The 21001-nt window shown below is 43.0% G+C and overlaps 2 protein-coding genes across 3 annotated transcripts in view; one reads left to right on the top strand and one right to left on the bottom strand.

The window, feature by feature from the left end:
* LOC127572551 (guanine deaminase-like) overlaps positions 1-5243 on the top strand; it is a 33202-nt gene extending 27959 nt beyond the window's left edge. Inside the window, exon 14 of the mRNA XM_052019936.1 lies at positions 5098-5243. Coding sequence (XP_051875896.1) covers positions 5098-5165 — 68 coding nt within the window. The 3' untranslated portion in view covers positions 5166-5243. The remainder of the gene's footprint in view (positions 1-5097) is intronic.
* Positions 5244-7359: 2116 nt separating this feature from the next.
* Positions 7360-21001, bottom strand: part of mamdc2a (MAM domain containing 2a) — an 89451-nt gene continuing 75809 nt past the window's right edge. Inside the window, exons 13-14 of one of the 2 annotated variants that reach the window (XM_052020038.1) lie at positions 16349-16433; positions 7360-7838 (exon numbers count right to left, since the gene is read on the bottom strand). In XM_052020038.1, coding sequence (XP_051875998.1) covers positions 7768-7838; positions 16349-16433 — 156 coding nt within the window. In that variant the 3' untranslated portion in view covers positions 7360-7767. The remainder of the gene's footprint in view (positions 7839-16348; positions 16434-21001) is intronic. The other variant, XM_052020039.1, reaches the window with a different exon arrangement.

Genomic DNA, 21001 nt, shown 5'->3' with positions numbered 1-21001 from the left:
TTATCTGTCTTTAGTCCATTTAGCTTCCCTAGCACCTTCTCTCCAGTAATCTTAACTGAACTCAGTTCCATCCCTTGAGGCCTCTGACTATCCTGTATATTGCTGATGTCCTCCACAGTGAAGACCGATACAAAATACTCATTTAGTTCCTCTGCCATCTCTTCATCATCCATTATAATATCTCCTGCACCGTTATCGACTGGTCCTATATCAACCCGTGTCTGTCTTTTACTCCTTATATATTTAAAAAAACTCTCAGTATCCTTTTGAATGTTATCTGTCAACTTCCTTTCATAATTCATCTTTTCTTTCCTAATGACCTTCTTAGTTTCTTTCTGCAGGTTTTTAAAATTTTCCCAGTCTTCTGTTTTCCCACTAATTCTTGCTTCCTTGTATGCCCTCCTTTTTGCTCTTTTTTAGCCTTAACTTCTCTCATTATCCACATATGTGCCTTTTTTCCATTCAAAACCTTTTTTCTTGGAATATATCTATCCTGCATTTGCCTTATTTCTTGTAGAAATTCTATCCATTTCTGCTCTGCCGTCCCTCCAGCTAGCTTACTCTTCCAATCAATATGGGCCAGCTCCTCTCTCATGCCACTGTAATTTCCTTTGTTGCACTGAAATATCAATATACACCAGTTATCAGCTTCTCCTTCTCAAATTTGAAACTGAACTCAATTATATTGTGATGACTAGTTCCTAATGGTTCCTTTACCTTTAGTTCCCTAATCACCTCCAGTTCGTCACACAGCACCTAATCCAAAACAGCCGATCCCCTGGTGGGCTCATCAACAAGTTGCTCCAAAAAGTCGTCCCGTAGACATTCCACAAACTCACTCTCCTGAGATCTACTGCCTTGCTGGATTTCCCAGTCCACCTTCATGTTAAAATTGCCCCATAATTATCTTAACGTTGTCACTCTAACACGCTTTTTCTATTTCTAACTGCAACTTATAGTCCACATCCTGACTGCTATTAGGGGGCCTATATATAACTGCTATTATTGTCCTTTTATCCTTGCTATTTCTTAGCTCCACCCATAAGGATTCCACTTCTTCTGTCCCAATGTCCGTCCTTTCTATTGATTTTATATCATTACTAACCATCAAGGCCACACCACCCCCTCTGCCTACCCGCCTATCCTTCCTATACACTGTGTACCCATAGACATTCAGTTCCCAATCACATCCGTCATAAAGCCATGACTCGGTGATTACCACAATGTCATATTTATTAATCTGTAGTTGTGCTACTAGGTCATCCGCTTTATTCCTAATGCTACGTGCATTTAAATATAGTACATTTAGGCCAGTATCTGCTACTGATTTTGTTGTACTTCTATTGTTCAGCAAATTATCCTGACTCTTCACCTGCCTGTCCTTCTTACCATCCTCACTGCACACTATCTTGGACTTGTTTCTATATACCTCTTCCTCTATCCTAACATCCTGGTTTGTTGTACTTCTATTGTTCAGCAAATTATCCTGACTTTTCACCTGCCTGTCCTTCTTACCGTCCTCACTGCACACTATCTTGGACTTGTTTCTATATACCTCTTCCTCTATCCTAACAAACTGGTTTGTTGTACTTCTATTGTTCAGCAAATTATTCTGACTTTTCACCTGCCTGTCCTTCTTACCGTCCTCACTGCACACTATCTTGGACTTGTTTTTATATACCTCTTCCTCTATCCTAACATCCTGGTTTGTTGTACTTCTATTGTTCAGCAAATTATCCTGACTTTTCACCTGCCTGTCCTTCTTACCGTCCTCACTGCACATTATCTTGGATTTGTTTCTATAAACCTCCTCCTCTACCCTAACATCCTGGTTTCCATCCCCCTGCCAGATTAGTTTAAACCCTCCCCAACAGCTAAATTAAATATTCCCACCAGGATATTGGACCCCTTGGAGTTTAGGTGTAACCCATCCTTAGTGAATAGGTCATGCCTCCCCCAAAAAAGGTCCCAGTGATCCAGAAGTTTGAAGCCCTGCCCCCTGCACCGGTCACTCAGCCACGCATTCGTCTGCCAGATCTTTCTATTCTTACTTCCATTAGCATGTGGCACAGGTAGTAACCCTGAAATTACCACCCTAGAGGTCCTACTTCTCAACTTCCTTCCTAACTCCTTGTATTCCTCCCTCAAGACCTCTTTCCTTTTTCCACCTATGTCTTTGGTACCTACATGTACCAAGACTTCTGGCAGATCACCCTCTCCCCTCAGAATATTCTGGACCCGGTCCATGACATCCGGTACCCTGGCACCTGGGAGGCAACACACCATCTGGGATTCATTGTCGGGTTCACAGAATCTCTTATCCGTTCCCCTCACTATAGAATCCCCAATAACCACTGCATTACTCCTTCCCCGCTGGACCACAGCACCAGGCACGGTGCCAAGGTCCCGGTTGCCGTGGTCTTCCTCTGTCGGGTCATCCTCTGCAACAGAATCTAAAATGAGATACTGATTTTTGAGGGGGACCGCCACAGAAGTACTCTCTACAAACTCTTTATAACTTCTGTCTATTTCCTGCTCACTCTCCCTAATCAGCCGAAGGTCATTGAGCAGCTGCTCCAGACTCTCAACACGTTCCTTGAGGAGCCGCATCTCGATGCACTTTGTGCGGATGTAGTTATCGGGGAGGCTGGTAGTCTCCCAGGGTCCCCACATCTGGCACTCCAAACATAAGACCAATCCCAGATGCATACTGCTATGGCACTGTCCAATACTGAGATGAATACACCAGCGACTTACACCCGCTGTAGAAATCTCGCCTCTTACCCGGTCTCGCCGAAGCCTGTTGAGCCAAAGCCCAACCACTCTGCTCCCTCTCACTCCGCTGCCTGCTCCGACGTTGCCCGCTGGATATGGCAGTCTTCTTTGTAAATCGTCCGCGCGTTTCTGAGTGACGTCACGCGCCTGCACAGTCACTCGCCGCTATCCCAAATGCTAAGGAAAAAAAAACACTTGCTCTTCATTAATTACTGGCTCTCTCCGCTCTCAGAAGGAACGGTACCTACAGAATGATTGAAGGGGAAGGAGTGTCTAGTGTTGGAAGATCATTGAAGGTGGCACAAATTGCAAAAGATGATACACTGAATGGTGGGGTGGAATTCTATCCTTGCTCTGTCTAGGAGAGGGGATGAGAGCAGAGGTGTGGGAAATAGTTAAGGTGTGGTTGAAGGCTCAGCTATGGTAGTGGGGAATCCACAGTTAAAGAAAAAGAAAGATGACTCAAAGGCATCTGTGTGGAACATCTTGATATCAGAGCAGATACGATGGAGATTGACGAACTGGGAGAATGGAAGGGAGGAGGGGTGCGAAGAAATACAGTCAAGGTAGCTGTGGGAAGCTGAGCTTGAGATGGATATCAGTGGCTAGCTTATCCCCTGAGATGGAAACAGAGTTCCAGAAAGGGAAAAGTCAGATGAACCATGTGAAAGTGAGAGCAGGGTGGAAATTGGTAGCAAAAATAATAAAATTTTTGAGTTCTGTGTGAGTGAAGGAAGCAAAACCAATATAGTCGTCAATGTAGCAGGAGAAAGAATTGAGTGAGACGTCCCAAGTCAGACTCCCAAATGAGGACTGTTCCAAGTATCCCACTAAAGGACAGGCATTGTTTAGGCCTATATGAGAGTCCATGGCTACACCTTCAATCTGGAGAAAATGAGTGGAGTCGAAGGAGATGTTTAATGTGAGAAGGGGTTCAGCCAGGTGAATAAGTTCATTGGTGGAGAGGAACTGGTTTGGCCTCTGATCAGAGGGCCCTCAGACCATCTTGATGTGAATGGAAGTGAGATGAACTGGTTGGGACCAGGAAGCTGTCAAAGTGCAAGGGCTTCAAAGGCGGGCATCACAGTTGTAAGTGGGAACAGGAGAAAGGAAAGAGCTAATGGTGAGAAGAACTGTTAGTGGGGACAAGCAGGCTGAGTCCTGCTTGTGTATCTTGGGCAGGAGGTAGAAATGGGCTGAGTGGGGTTGGAGGGCAATGAACTTGGAGAAAAAGGTCTCCTAAGGAGATGAGATGTGCGACTGTCTAGGAGAGAATGGCCTAATGTTTAGTGGTGGTAGGGTCATGCTCCAGAGGGAGGTATGAAGAGGTGTCTGAGAGTTAATGTTCAGCTTTTTCAAGATGGTATCAGTTCACCAGACCACCCTGATCAGGTTTGATGAGGGGTTGGTTCTTTAGTGAAGGGACTAGCTGCAGGTTCGGATGGGGTAGGTAAGAGTGAGTAATTGGAATAGAAAAATGAAGGCAGTCAATGTTGGCAGTTTGCAGTAAGTAGATCTAGAGAAGGTTGGAGGCCAGAGAGAGGAGTCCAGGTGGATCAGGAATTCTGGAGATGGGAGAAATGGCCCTGGCCAAGGAAATGGGTAGGGAGGTAAATGTGGTAGAGGAAGAGTTCAGTATCACATGGGGCTTGGAATTTGTTAAGATGGTCATTGGGGGATGAAGCTGAGGCCTCTGAAGACATGGCTAGGGACTTGATACTGAATTCAACAATTTTGGATGACCCACTTTTCTTGTTAATTTCAAAATCAGCTTGTTCAGCTGCCGTGTTACCTGTCTGTTCTTCTCATTCCACACACGTCGCCTTTCCCCTGGATGTTTCCACCATTTCCCCTCTTGGTCTGGGGTCTTGGCAATGGCTCTGACCTGCATTTCACAGCATTAACATGTCCTTTTATTTATTTCCTCTCTCTCTAACTGCCCTCATTTTCCAGACAATTCTTTAAACTGGGCAACTCTAGCCTCACCCCATCAGAGATATTCCCTTTTGTTCTATCCATCCCTCTGCACTAAAACTAAGTAGGGGTGTGTGTGTGTGTGTGTGTGTGTGTGTGTGTGTGTGTGTGTGTGTGTCTCCCTCTCTCTCCCAATTCTGTTGAAGAGTCTCTGACATGAAACACTGTTTCTCTTTCTGTGGAAACAGTCTTTGAGTGCTTCCAGCATTTTGTTTTTATTTCAGACTCCCAGCATCTGCAGGTTTTTAAAAATATTTTTAACTATGATGCTTAGTGAATGAAAGACCATTTCTTTTTAAAGTTAACCATTCTAGAATGAAGATCTGTTTCATTCTTGTGTTGTTACAGGAGATGACTGGAACATTGCAGAGGTCTATGTGGCTGGCAAGCAAGTGTTTCCTTTTCCCAAAGCCTAGTTTAACAATCATAGCAAACACAGTGCTCCTTGACATGGATTGATGGGTAATCCAACCAATCACAGCAAGCCTCTGGTATAAAAGATGCCTTAGTCCTGCCCACAAACACTGGCTTGTTTATTTAGCTGAGGTTAGGAAGTAAGATTAAGGCTTTAAATAGCAATTTCTGTATCTCCTGCTTTCAGCCAGATTAATTCACATCTGTACCTTGGGCTTGGGGGCTCAGCAGAGTTTCAGCTGTAAAATTTGTCTCTGACTTTTGTGGTTATTTTGCTCCTATCATTGGGTTTCCTGACTGGGGCTTACATCATCCTTGGAAATCCACAGTGGCCTCTGTACAAGACTGTTCCCAAGACAATCCTGCTGCCACCCATCCCGCACTCCAGTTGAGGATGACAGATTGGGAGCTGGACATATCTAGCGTTCCCTAATTCAGGATGGTGAGCTTGGCATTCCCTAATCCAGAACCAGGAGGTTGGTGTTCCCCAACCCAGGGCAGTGAGCTGTGCATTAACATTCACAGAACCAAAGAGTGAGACAGCACAGAAAGAGGCCATTCAGCCTATGCTGCCAGTGCTGGCTCTTTAAAGAACTATGCAATTAAACACTTGTTCTTCTTTTCCTTTTATCGTACAAAATTCTACTCCAAGTATTTAAAAGTACACGAAAGAGTAGACCAAGACCATTCCACCAATCAATAAGACCTCAACTCCACTTTCCCATGTGATACCCATATGCGTAATTCCTTTAGTGTCCAATTGCAAATTTATTTCATTAGGAGAAGTGAGTTTTCCAAAATTGTTGAATTCAATAGAGTCCCTAGCAATCGGTCTTCAACAAAGGTCCCCCAACAACCCCATCTTAATGAACATTGAACATGCTTAACCAGCATCCATCGGCTGTGAGGTAGAAAATTCCAAAGATCCACAACCCTTTTCTCTCAAACATTTTTCCTCATTTCTCTTGGCCAACCCCTTCCCTGGAGACTATGCCTTCAGATCCTAGTCTGCACAGCCAGGGGAATCAGTCCCTCAACACCTAACCAATTAATACCTTCGACAGACTTGTATATTGTATTATTCTATTTCCACCTATCAATGCCCCTTTTGAAAGACACCAAGAAGGACACCACTGAAGCTGTTTGCATCATTCCTTGATCAATCCATGTCACAACAGAATAAAAGAAATGTCCTTATTTGGTTGTTTTGTTATTACTTCACTTCTGCAGTTGACTGGTTAGCAACCCTGCTGTTCAACACCTCATTCAAATCTCCCCTTAACCTTCTCTGGCATTAAGACAACAATCCAGCTTCTCCCGCCTCCTCAGGTAATAGAAACCTTTCATCTCCAGTGCCATTCTAGTAAGCTGGAAAGAGTGCAAAGACTTACAAGAACGTTGCCAGGACAAGGGCTTGAGTTATGGGGAGATAGTGGGCAGGTTAAGACTTTATTCCTTGGAGCATAAGAGACTGAGGGGTGACCTTATAGTGGTGTATAAAATCATCAGGGGCATAGATAGGATGAATACACATAGTCTTTTTCCCAGGGAAAGGGAATCAAAAACTAGAGGGCATAGGGTTAAGGTGAGAGGGGAAAGATTTAAAAGGGACCTGAGGGGCAGTTTTTCACACAGAGGGTGGTCAGTATATGGAATGAGCTGTCAGAGGAAGTAGTTGAGGTTGGTACATTAACAGCATTTAAAGGACACTGGACAGGTACATGGATAGGAAAGGTTTAGAGGGATATGGGCCAAACATGGGCAAATGAGACTAGCTTAAATGAGCATCTTGGTTGGCATGGACCAATTGGGCCGAAGGCCCTGTTTCTGTGCTGTGTTACTCTATGACTCCAAATCTCTTCTGCACTCCATTCGACTTTGGCATTGTTTCTGATGTGGGGTGCATCAAGCAATCACAGTACTTCAGCTGGCGCATACCTGGTTTAACTGGTTCATGCGCATAGAGTCATACAGCACAGAAACATGCTGTAAACCTCTCCACTTCTCCACAAGAAACTCCTTAAAATCTTGCCCTTTGATCAAACTTTTGGTCATCTGCCTTAATACTGAATTTTATTGATTAGGGCCATGTTTTGATCTGTGGTTCACTACTTGTGCAAAGGGCGGGCTAAATTAATCTCCGGTCCAGGAAAAAGAGAAATTGCAATTAAGGTTTAGTTTATATATTTTATTTTTCAACTGGATAAATATAGAACGCAATTGACATTTGGACCTTATAAGATATGGCCAAAAAGCAATAACTAACTGCGCTCCCAATGGTCTTTGAATACAAACATTAACTGAAACACTGTTCATAATCATCACCTTTTACCAGTCTGAAATGTTTAATATTTACAATTCTTCAGTGATTACGAATACTGGATATTCCCAACTACTAACTAAGGAGCCTTGTGGCCACTACGTTTTCGTACAAAACAAACATGACACATATTTCTGAGCTAAAATTTAGCAAGAAGACATTCAAATCAAATGAACTCTTCTGTCTGTTGAGGGAAAGAAATAATTTACAACTTCTGCAAGATCCACATCAAGCTCCTGTGACTCGGCTGTTCTTGAAGTATGGCTTGCATCGTGGACCTCTGTTTAGATATAAATGCTGTACCAGTCCGGTTCATTTGGAGATTCTGGGTCGAGTGGCAAAGATTTCTCTGAATCTAAATAAATGAGGAAAGAGCAAACACAGGTAACACAAATGCAATTATTTATTCCCACCCTATGTTTAGAAAAACACACAAGTTTATCTCGCTTCATCTGCTTTACCTTGAAACTTACCTTTTTGACCAAGCTTTGTTCCCCTAATGGCAGGTGTCAAATTTGTAACCTTATGAACATGCTTTTACCACATTAAAGGTGCTGCAGGACATTGAGGGGTTGTGTGGTGGGAATGGGCTGTAACCAAGATCCAAGGGCAAGCACGTGATTCAGCAGATTGAATGGATTGCATATTACATAGAACACTACAGCACTGGAATAGGCCCTTTGGCCCACAATGTCTGTGCCAAAAGTGACGCCAAATTAAACTAATCCCTTCTGCCTGCACGTATCCATATCCCTTCATTGCGTACATATTCATGTGCCTGTCTAAAAGCCTCTATTGCATCTGCTTTCACCACCACCCCTGGCAGCGTGTTCCAGGCACCAACCACTTGCTGTAAAAAAAAACTTGCCCTTCACATCTTTAAACTTTTCCCCCTCTCACCTTAAAGCAATGTGTGACAGCCATTAAGCCAGCAAAAGCGTGGCACATTACCCACTCCTTTCATCTGAAGTTCCAAAATGGACTCTGTCTGCAGAGACGAAATGGACAAATTTCTAGAGGATGGAGGGAGAAATGTACCCAAGGTGAGCCTCGTCCTGATGGCCACCTTTGCATGTCGCTGAACCAAGCAGTGTGTAGACCCTGAGCATGCAAACTCACTGTCTCTTCATGATGAGGTTCTATCTGTCCCAATATTGCAGAAGGTAGGAAAGTTACCCCATAATGCTTGAAGAGCTGTTCAAGAACAGAAAGTTTTATTATTCCCAGAACGCAAATCTATGTCGGCCTCCCGCTCTCTGTGCCACCCTGCAATTATCATTACCGTTTCCCTTCACAAATTGGAAATCAGTTTACAAGTGACATACTGTATAAAAGATTTGAGAGATGATTGCATTAGTGAAGCACACCTTTCTCTGCCCCACTCCGGTGAGCATGTGTGAACTGATTAAAGGCCAGTTTAATTGAACATAAAGCAAAGGAAAACACGAGTGCAAATTTAACACCATGAGATGTCAGGACAATGTGTTGTGCTGTATTATAACCAGAAACACAGTGATTGCACAACTAATCACGTGGGATTCCACTGGAGTGAGTTAAGCAGTAAAGCAGTGAGATAGTCTGTAAAAAGTGTCTGAAGAGAACATTTCAAAACTAGTAATCAGAGTGATCCTCCTCACCTCATTGACCACTCCCCATTAGAGGTGTCACTCATTAGAGCTGGCTAGTATACTTGTACAATTATTGAACACCTAAATTTAGATTGCATTTGCAACAGTTCAAAACGTTGGCAAAGGCAGAGAGAACTCCACAAAATTCACCAATTGTACATTCAAGTTTTCAAATTACACCAGGACTTTCACAATTCATTGTAGTCTCTGTGTTCTGCATTTGCAATGCTTTTCCAAGCAACTTCCCAATGTGCACCATCTGCAAATGGGAGTTAACCAAAGCTCTTTTGCCAGAGTTCATACTAAGTGCTGCTCATCCACTGGAGAGATTCAAAAATGAGGGATGAGAATCTTAAAACAGAGGCATTGCCAGACCAGCAGCCAGTATAAGTCACGTGATCTCACCCCTCCCCAGCTCTGTAATTCCTTCCAGACCTCTGCATTCCTCCAGTCCTGGTCTCTTGATTACCTTCAAATTGAATCCATCCACCAGTGGTGGCTATGCCTTTGGCTCCATGGGCCATAAGCCTTGGAATTCCCTTACTAAACTTCCCTGCCTCTGTCCTCACCTCTCTCCTCGACAATGTGGATCAGTGTTCATTTTGTGTGTGACAGCACACCTGTGAGGCATCTTTGCATATTTTTCCACTTTAGAGATAATGTGTAAATGTAGCCTGTTGTTACTTTTCACGGTCAGTTTGGAGTTGGGCAGTAGGGTAATTCTAAGCACCTTTTTTGTGCAAGATTATGCATGATTGTTTGTAAGGATGTGTTTAACTGCACAAATGTCTCAATTTCAGTGCCAGCCCATGTGATTTTGTGCTCGGTACTTTATTTCCAGATTACAGTCTCTTTAACCTGAGGGAGGTTTTGGGAAACACAGCTGTCAATACCATATTTCCTTGCAGTGCAGAAGGACACCATTTTATCCCATCAAGCCTATGCCACTCATGGAGCAATCCCACTCCCAGACTAATTTTCCCCGTCACCCATTCTCCTCACATTCCCATCAACACCCCCAAATTCATCCGTTCATCTACACACTAGGGGTGACTTATTGTGACCTATTAACCAACCAACCCACACGTCTTTTGAGCACGGGAAGAAGCCAGAGCACCTGGAGGAAACCCATGTGGTCATTGGGGGCACGTTCAAACTCCAGATCAGGATTGATCTCGGGTTACCGGAGCTATGAGAAAGCTGCACCTCTGTGCCACTCCCATGGTGCAGCTAGTAAGCAACTAAATTTGTAGATTATCTAGAGGTCAGAAATCAAGGGACACAAGGTTCTTAAATACAACATTGCACATTTCTGTCCATAACATGGCTGTACTCACTGAATAATAGAGGGATAAAACTACATACAAATACCGACAACGTGCACTGTTTCATATTATCTCACCTCACCTTAGATCTGCCTGATGAAAAAGATTACATAAGGTTGACAGAAAGATTTACATTTCATTTTCAGTCTCAGCTCCTCTGGCCTCATTGCCTCCCTATTTCTACAGGCCATCCCCAAGTTATGAATGCCCGTCTTATGGACATCTTGCCATATGAACGAGCTCCCACGATAATATTAAATTCAAGAGTCTGATGTACGTACATATGTACATTCCTACAAATGGCAGAACTAGTTTCCCCTCTCTCTCCACTTTTAGTAGTTGCTCTTTCTTATCAGCCTTGTGTGCTTTTGATGCCATTCATTACAATACTGTGGAGGTGTGGTTACCATATCGAGTGGATTTTTGTGTATTTTCCAACTTATGGACAAAATGAACTTAAGGACGTCAGTAAAAACGGAACATGTTCGTCATCCAGCAACAGCTGTACTTTCTCCTATCTGAGAATCCCGATGCTCCTCCAACTCTGGCCTCTTTCACGTCCCCAGAGTCAACTGCTCCACAGTTGGTGGCCAAGCCCTCAGCAGACCAGGCCCCAAGCTCTGGAACTACTTCCCTAAGTCCCTCTTTGCCTCTCTCTCCTCCTTTCACCTGCTTCTTAAAAACTTAACTCTTGGGCCAAACTTTTGGTCTTGATCCTAACATTTCCCTGTGTTGCTCTCTGTCAATTTTAATTTGATTACTCTCCAATAAAGTAACTTCAGATGTTCTACTAAATTAAAGGTGATATGTAGATGCAATTTGTGCAGTTCAACTGTGTGGCATTGTACAGCCTAACTGGGCATCACAAAGACAGATCTCTGGCAGGCTTAACAGTGTAATTAAAGGGGTGGGGGTTCCTATAAGCACTACATAGTTCTTGTTACTGACCACTGGAGTTTAGCCATGCCTAAAATGCATTTTGGGAGTGTGCACCATGCTCAGTGGGGAATTCTCACCCGAGTCAGAAGTTTATGTTCCACTCCAGAGATCTATGCACAAAAGCGAGAACCCTGTTATGAAGTTAAAGTCACTTAAAGCAATGGTAGGAGGTCAAGGAATTTGAAGAGAGGATCAGGGCATTGCATTAGGTTTGACATTACAGTGTACATCAGGCAGAGAGACTAGTGAACCTCAGTAGGCAAGGGTAGACGGCAGCATTGGATCACTGCAGGTACAGTAAGCCTCACTGGGGCTGAATGGCCTGTGATTGTCCAGTCAATACCCAAAGATACTTGAAACCACTCAGCAACACAGAAAATTGAGCCCCAGTTGTGAGGTCCTGGTCATGGTCCTGAGGCTGGGGCAGTCATGGCTCTGGGGCTGGGGCTGGGGCAGTCGCGGGGCTGGGGCAGTCGTGCCCCTGGTGCTGGGGCGGTCACGGTCCTGGGGCCGGTGCAGTTGTGGCCCTGGGGCTGGGGTAGTCATGGACCTGGGGCTGGTCAGTGCTGCCTAAACTTCATTGACTGCGTAAGGTGTCTTGGGATGAGCAGAGGTGGTGAAAGCTGCCACTGAAATGCAAGTCTTTTTTTTGTTCATCAGCAGCACTTCCAGAAAGGAACTTTTACTGAATATACTGTGACTGATCAGAGACACTCCCACTGGGGAAACTCCAAACACAACAGCAACAGCAGACTAAGGGGGTTTGGAGTTTCCATTCTACAGAATATTGCTGCCAAACAACCAGAAAATTCACATATGGAGCACAGACTCCAGCCAAAAATGAAGCAACAGTCCCACTACCTCATTACAAATTGGTGATCTTATCCATACCGTCCAGCACAAGCTATACTGTTGTTAAATTTATCTCTGGAGTGATTTTATCTCCTCTTCCCAGACCCTATATGAACCTAAATACCATTCAAGCAAAGGTGGAACGGAGGAAATTGGTGGGCTCAGTCCAGGTAAGTACACATTAGCTTTAAGCTAAAAGCCAGGCCGTTCGGGGAATTACATCAAGAAGCACAACCCCACACGAAATGGCTGGGGGAACTCGTACAAAAATCTCAGTACTAAAACTTACAATGATTATTAGGCTTTGGTAATAGAATCAAGTGGGTAGATGGAGTTCATCACAGATCAGCCAGGATCTAGTCAAATGGTGGAGTAGGCGATACAGACTAAATTGCCTCCTGTCCTTGTGCTCCTATGATTAGTTTTCCATAGAGACATCTGTTCTGTGTGTTTGGAAGGAATTGTGATGTGGCTGAGCATTGGTCAGATGAGAAAGAATTTCAGGTATCCATGTGCACTGAGATGTATCCCAGTTCTGGTATCCGTGAGCACACTGATTCCAGTTATAGCAGTATACACAAATTTCTTTTTCATATGGATTCCACATTCTCCCAACCTTGCCTCACACCTCAGAGAACCCAAATTAATTAAGGTGTGTCCACCAGCTCCTGATTGTCAACTGGCAGCAATATTCAGAAATTAAGACTTGCAGCTTTATAATACCATTTGCATTTTCAAGGCATTTCCAAACACTTTGTAGTCAACAATGTGCTATACAATAAAGGCCAACATACCACTTGCCTTACTCTGTGAATCACGTATAAGGATTTTTTACCTGTACATCTCTCTGAATACCAACACTTACTAATCTTCAACCTTCTAAAACATTTTTGCTTTTGCATTCCAAAGTGGATCAGTGGGGTGGGGGGGGGGGAAGGAGAGAGTGGGGCTGGGTGGGGATTGCTGAAGGATTGGAAGGGCCTCAAAGGTTTGGGAGTCAAGGAATTGGAAATGGTGAGAAGACCAGTGGATCAATGGGGGGGGGGGGGCGGTCGGAATTGGTATCTGTACTGTGGGTTGATGCCCGAAGGCAACTATGTGAGTTATTTTACAGTGTTCCAATCCTGGATTGTGTTAAAACATTGTTGCCTGTGAGTGTCCAACAATGGTGGCAGCTGGGACAACATAAGGTGCACAAGGACATTGTTATATAGGGTGTTGATGACGCTACACCTGGAATACAGTGCACAGTTTTGGTCCCTTACCTAAAAAAGGATATAGCAGCATTGAAGGCAGCCCAAAATAGATTCACTAGTCTAATTCCTGGGATGAAAGGGTTGTCCTACCAAGAGAAGCTAGATAGATTGGGTCTGTATTCTTTGGAATTTAGAAGAATGCGAGGTGACCTTATTCAAACACACAAGATCCTACGGAGACTTGACAGGGTAGATGTTGAGATGTTTTCACTGGTGGGAGAGTCACAAACAAGGGGCTACAAAATCAGGGGCCAGTCATTTAAAACTGAGGTATGCAGAAACTTCTTCTCTCAGGAGGTAGTGAATCTCAAGAATTCTCTGTCCCAGAGGGTGGTGGAGGCCAGATCATTAGAAATATTGCAGGCAATAAATATTTGAAAGATATGGAATTGAGAGTTATGGGGAACTGGCACAGAAGAGGAGTTGAGGCCAGCATATATCAGCCATGATAATATTGAATATCAGGGCAGGCTTGAGGGGCATGGTGGTCTATTCCAATTCCTATTATCTTGTGTTCTTTTGTGACTAATAACATTCATGGGCAACTAACACAAGGAGGTGAGGGTGACATATGCCCAAATGTGTGTGGCTGAATTCCCTCAGGTAACGTGAGATGAACTGGAAATGGTCACTACTGTGCTTCACTTGAGGGGGGTGGGGTGTGGCTGAGGTGGTGAGGGAAAAAATATCACATAGCACAAAAGAAATTCTAGGCAACTGTTTTCTGAGCAAACAGACCTAATAGTGAGCTCAGACAAATGCCCTGCCCCAATTTCAACTCATTGCTTGACTTGTTGTCAAGAGACACAGTTCATAAAATCAGACAGACCAGAGCTAACGGGAGAAACTGTGTGTTGCTATTCATCTATTCACTTCCCATCCCCAGCGCTATCAGTAAATTCACAGATTGGTGGAGTTGTTTACAATGTGGAGGGTAGTCTTAGGCTACAGGGTGATGGCGATATGATGGTGAAATAGGCTCAGAAGTGGCAGATGAAGTTTAATCCAGATAACTGTGAGCTGATGCATTTTTAAAGTACCAATGAGACTCAGACATACACCATGAATGGTAAGGTCCTCGGGAGTACTGAGGACCTTGCTGTTCAAGTCCAAAGATCCTTGAAGGTGGCAACGCAAGTAGATAATGTATTAAGAAGGCATTTGCAATACTGGCCTTCATTAGTCAGGGCAATGAATACAAGAGCAGGAAGGTTATGCTCCAACTTTATGAAACATTGGTGAGACCTCACCTGGAGTACTGTGTGTAGTTCTGGTCACCACACTATATGAAAGGTGTGATAGTGCTGTAGATGGTGTAGAGGAGATTCACCAGGATGTTGCCTGGGATGGAATGTTTTAGTTATGAGGAGAGGCTGGGTCTGTTTTTCCCGGAGCGAAGGTGGTTAGGAGGGAACAAGATTGCGGTATATAAAATTATGACAGGTATAGATAGGGTAGACTACAGGAATCTTTTCTCCTTATCAGAGGTGAATAAACCTAGAGGATATACTGTAGATTTAGGGTAAAGGGGAAGAGAATTAGTGGGGATTGGAAGGGAATACTGGAGTGGTAAGTACCTGGAATACACCATCTGAGAGCGTGGTGGAAGCAGAGTCACTAATAGCATTTAAGAAGTGAATAGTTGAGCACTTGAAATCCCTCAGCATTGAAGGTATGGGCCATGTGCTGGAAGATGGAATTAGTACAGATGGGTGCCCAGCGGTCAGTGTGGACCGAATGGCCTGTTTCCATGCTGTATGTCTCGATGACCATGCAATGTTTTTCCATACCTGCGCTTCATTTCCCTTGAAGGAGCTTTGGGCACAGACAGATGTCTTGCAGCAACATACTGTGCATTGGTACCACCTTAAAACATGTCCATTTTGAGACTCCTTCAAAGCTGCGTCATTGGAAATCGATGCAGTAAGATTTAGTTCCATTACAGTTTACTGATGTAATTGGGATTTTTGTTTGATTTTTAGGATTTATATATTTTCAAAACCCTCAGGGAAAGGAAAACTAATCCATGTTAAATGACCAAACAAATTTTGATAAGTAAAACTAATTTCTTGCAGGTACAAGGAACAATTAGTTACTTTTATATAGCACCTTCATGACAGTAAAACATTCTGAGCCATGTCACAGGAACACTATCTAACAAAAATTTGGCTGCATGTCTTATATTAGGCCCAGTGACCCAAAGACTGCTCAGGGAGAGAAGTTTAAGGATAGACTTACAGGGGAAAAAGCATGAGTGCAAGAGGGATGAGAGAGAAAGTGGTTTAGAGAGGGGGTTCCAGAGCTTAGAACCATGGTGGTTTAGGTCCAGTGGCAGAGGGATGGGAGTTGGAGATGCAGAACTGGTGGCATGCAGGTTACTCACAAGAGCACAGAGCTGACGGAGGCCGTAGAGAGAGGGAGGCAAATCATAAATGCAGTTGTTTTCACAAAAGGTTACAGAGCAATAAACCAAACGTGTCATTTATGTTTCCACAGCATTCTTTCATCACACATCCTCACTCAGCCATCCCTGCATTAGACACAGAAGCAGTGAGTTGTCGGGTAGTGTGATGATATCCAGCAGGGGTTAATCAAGCTTGATAACAGATAAAGCTCATTATGCCTAAACCACCTCTGAAGAGAGCCATCTGCTTTACTCCCCTCCCCCTTGATCTGTCCCCATGGCCCTGTAAGTTTCTTCCCTTCGCATACTGTTGCTTTCATCACTTCTTTGGTGAAATACTTTTCAACAATGCTTCAGTAATGATTAGGGGGTTAACCCCCAGGCAAGAAAACTTAAATCTGGTTCAACCGAGAACTAATTGCATTCTCGAGTACAGTTACAGCTTTAGTTTAAAGAGGTACCTTGACATGGTCCATTTTGGAATAAAATGTCGTCGATTGCAATGTCACTGTTTATTGAAAGGCCACGGATCGCTTCAAACACAATCTGAAATGCAAAACATTTACTTTTAAGTGATTATAATCTGGAATGCATTGCCTGAAAGAGTGGGGGGAGGGTCTGGTGGGTAACAGTTTCTAGTAGTAAAAGGGTCAGTAATCAGAGGAAACAGATTTAAGTCAATTAGTTAAAGAGCCAATGAGGAGATATTTTCATTCAGTGAGTCACTATGATCTGTAGTGGACTCACTGAAAGTTTCATTAGTGATTACAAAAGAGAATTGGACAAAAAACTTAAAGGGGAGATATTTGCAGGGCTGTGGGGGAGAGGAATTAAATGTGGATATATTTCAAAGACATAGCACAGGCATGATGGGCTGAATGGCCTGCTTCCATCTTGATTTTGCAAATGGTATCTAATTATGAAAATCCCAAAAAAACTGCAGGTGGTGGAAATCTGAAATAAAAACAGAAAATGCTGGAAAAAAATATTCAGCAGGTCGGGCAGCATCTATGGAGGGAGAAACAAGAGTTAACGTTTCAGGTTACAGACCGTTCATCAGAACTAAGAAAGAGAGAAAACAAGCTAGTCTAGGCAGCAGAGAATGTAGGGAGGGCAGTGGGGGACACAAAGGGAATTGCACCCTATTACAGACATTCACTTTGTTCTGATGAAGTGTATTTGACCAGAAGCATTAACTCTGTTTCTCCTTTCACAGATGCTGCCTGACCTGCTGTTTTTCCAGCAACTTCTGTTTTTAGTACTCCAGTTATCTGTATTTAGCTGGTGAGGAATGAGTGACCTTGAGCACAATGCCTTTTCATTCCATGGATGAAATACCACTCTATCTCCAGAGGTTTCAAGGGAACTAAGCCTCAGACAGCTTGTGTAGTTTATTACTGCCTCAGCTCAGAAAACACCAACAATAAAAACCCACTGGGTTTGGCTCCAACAGGATGATATTAATAGCCGAGGTGATTTATTTTGCAAGATGTTAAAAATGCATTGAAAAATGCAAGAGGAAAGGGATCTACTTAGTCTCTTTTCAGTTAGAATCCGGAGGTCTGGTGTGATTCTTACAGCTGTGTGGATTGCAGCAATGAAATTTGTTGCAATTTAGTAGTCTGCTCATGTACTGAAAAGGTGGAGTTTAGAGAATCAATAGTAGGATTAGTAAATTGCTGATTTCCTGGGAAAAAAACATGGCCCTTAGTGTGATTTTTCTGGAACGGGATAAGCACTTTCTTGCTTAGTCACAGCATGGTTAGAAGCCAAGAAGAAATGAAAGACTTGCATTTCCATAGCACCTTCCACTTCCTCAGCATTCTTCAAAGTTTTGAAGAGCCATCACTGCTGTAATGTCAAAAGCAGCCAGACTGCACACAGCAAGCCCCCAGAAGCATAATGTGATTGTGATCAGATAATCAATGTCTCTTAAGGGATAAATACTTAACCAGAACATTCGGGGATAAATTATATCATGGAGTATTTCACACCCACCCGAGGAGGCAGACAGAGCCTTGGTTTAGTATCTCATCCAAAGGGCAGTATTTTCCAATGGTGTATAATCGTCTGGGGGTGTCACCCTACATTCCTGTGCTTTAATCTCTGGAGTGGGATTTGAACCAGAACCACCTGATTCAGAGACAAGAGTAGTACCCACTGAGCTACAAAAACTAGGTGTGCTTGACTCTAATAGTGTAATTTAACCTCTAACTTCAGACATTTATGAGATAAACAGATCAGGTGGTCAACAGGGCAAATGGGACACTTTACTGGACAAGGCAGAGAACGTGCAAGAGCAGAAAGGCCTTGCTGTGCATGTATATAACATTAGGTAGGCCACAATTTGATTACTGTGCACAATTCTGATCACCAGATTGCAGAAAAGATGTGGTGGCACTAGAGGGAGCAGGAGATTCATGAGGATGGTGCCAGAGCTGAAGGATTGCAGTTAAAATGAAAGACTGTCTAGGCTGGGATTGTTTTCCTTGGAACAGAGCAGGCTGAGGAGAAGTTTAATTGAAGAGTATAAAACTGTAGAAGCCTTGAGAACTTGAACAGGAAAAAGCCATTTCCCTTAGCAGAGAACCAGGGGACATATATTTCAGGTAATTGACAGGAGGATTAGAGGGGAAACGAGGAGAAACCTTTTAAATTCAGAGACTGGTGGTGTCTGGAACTCAGTGCCTGAAGAGTGGAGAAGGTCGAAATCCTCATTACCTTTAAAAAGGGCCTGAACAAACATGTAGTGCTGTAACCTATCAGCTATGGATCAGGAGAATAACCTAAAGAACTTGGTTTTTCCCTACCCTGAACACAAGCCAAATGTCTTCCTCTGTGCAGTTAACCTCAATGATTCTGTAACTCACCAGTGGGATATTTTTCTCATTTATGCACATAGTCAATCTGTGCCTCCATAAATGAGATCACCAGTGTACTCCTAAATTGGGAATAAAGTGTTCTAGTGTGGGCATGTGACCAACAGGAACAGGTCAAACCCAGTTTCACAATGGGTTAAAAGCAAGTTCAAAGGCTGACATTCTGCGCAAATCAATCGAGACTTTATAGGTTTTCACAAATCTCTCATAGGATTTGGACTTTGCTGGAAAGTAAGGAATTGAATGGTTACTGGGGGTACACAGGGATATGGGGTTAAGGTTACAACCAGATTAGCCATGACCATACTGAAACCACTTACCATTTTGTGTTGGGAGATCTTTGTTCAGAGGTGGGGGAGGGTGAACGGCAAAGTAAATCACAATGCTCAATCACAGCTCGCAAATTTATGTTTCCACTGTGGGTTTATTAACCTTTGTGAAACCCTTAATAAAAAGTGGCTCTATTGATGTTATGGATAAAGCCCATTTATAATGTTTTTGTTTGTACTAATTTATCCAAATAATTTGAAACAAAAAGAATACTTTTCAGAACTGCAATATTTAATCATTATAAACAAAAAATGTATGAAGCAAAACAACTCCACAGAAAATGCACTGCAATAGCATTCAATCTGTATATAAAATGTTTTATCAGAGAACTTGGATCTCAGGGCTGTCTTGTTACTCTTTGTTTCACGCATCTCTGGAGAATTTTGTGTGGGGGTGGGGATTGAAATATTAGTTTCAATTACTAGAGTACTGTATTCAAGACGGAATATCATCAGCTCCTGTACTGAGCAGCAAACATGGTTGAAAGAATATTTTTGCAGTATATCCCTCTACTCTATTATCCAACCGTTATCTGTTGGCTGAAACTTTAAATTACATTCATATTGTTGCAGCACTATTACATTTGTGTTACATGACCCACGCTATAATTTTTTTTACAAAGGTTACATTCTCCTTCTAAATGGATGTCCACGCAGCTTAGCAAAATCTTACTGAATTGAGTAGCCTGAAATAATTTTTAATTTCATCCCACTGTCTGATCAAAGGGATGTGTCCATCTCCCCTGGTGCCTCCACACTGCACCGTATTTCACATCTGAGGAGTAAATTTTGCCACACAAAGAGTGGTTGGAATGAGCTGCCAGAGGAGGTGGTGGAGACATCTGGACAAGTACTTGAATGAGTAAGGCATAGAGGGATATGGAATTAACACAGGCAAGTGGAATTAGTAATAGATAGGCATGATGGTTGGCATAAGATGCGGTGGGACAATTAGCCTGTTTCTATGCTGCACAGGTAATCCCCGCATTATGGGCTGGTTATGGCCGTTGAAAACGAGCTGTATTGCGACTTTCTGCATCACCTGTGCATTGCGTCAAGAAACGCAAGTTGAAAAAATATAAATTTTGTATTTATTTACCTTTCTTCCTCCCACATGAATTCCTTGACTGTGAATTTTATTCGGTATCTCAAATTTTTGGGTGGTGATTTCTGAATTCTATAAGGGCAATTATACACAGCCCAAATGGCCAGTAAGCAGGGGTTGCTTGTGTGACTCTAATACAACCTTAATCTTTCATGGGAGTTTGCAGTTGGGAATCACAGACATAAACATGGGTAAAATTTCACCTCTATCAGATTGGAAAGCAGTGAAGCAGTTCATTTAGCATGGTTTGTTTTATCACAAAAAAACAAAAAGGATTTTAAGTTCATTTTATATGGCAGAAGTTCCTTTTGAACTGCACTGGTACTGCATTCTCAATTTATGCCATATTGCTAAAGTCTATGTGAGTGTGTCAGTATACTGCACAAGAATTAAAAACATCTTAAGAACTTAAAGGAAGATAAAATAGGTTTGTTCCATTTAAAATCATAAACTGCATAGATTTCCTTTTTACTATAACTCTAGAGGTACATGTTTTATTTCTCAGGTATTTTGGTGCATTTGATGTTTTCACCTTTATTTCCAAGACCCCAATTGATTTAAATAAGCTCTAGTCTTCATTGACCCTAGCAAACCCTCCTGCATACCTTTGAAAAGGAAATTCAGACTCTTGTCTAAGAAGTTGAAAAGTGGGCTTCATGGGTGGAGTGGGGAGTGGGGTGATGGTTTTCACACTGGCATCATCAGCACATGTGAGATCATGCACCCCCAGCTCCTCATGCACCAATGTATGGTGCTCAGTGAACCAAACTTGCACTGGAGTCTAGCAGGCCAAGGGACACA

This window comes from Pristis pectinata, chromosome 7, assembly GCF_009764475.1.
Source record: "Pristis pectinata isolate sPriPec2 chromosome 7, sPriPec2.1.pri, whole genome shotgun sequence".
In the NCBI taxonomy this organism is placed as follows: domain Eukaryota; kingdom Metazoa; phylum Chordata; class Chondrichthyes; order Rhinopristiformes; family Pristidae; genus Pristis; species Pristis pectinata.
Note: the sequence above shows the minus strand (reverse complement) of the source record. Positions and strands in the feature narration are given on the sequence as shown.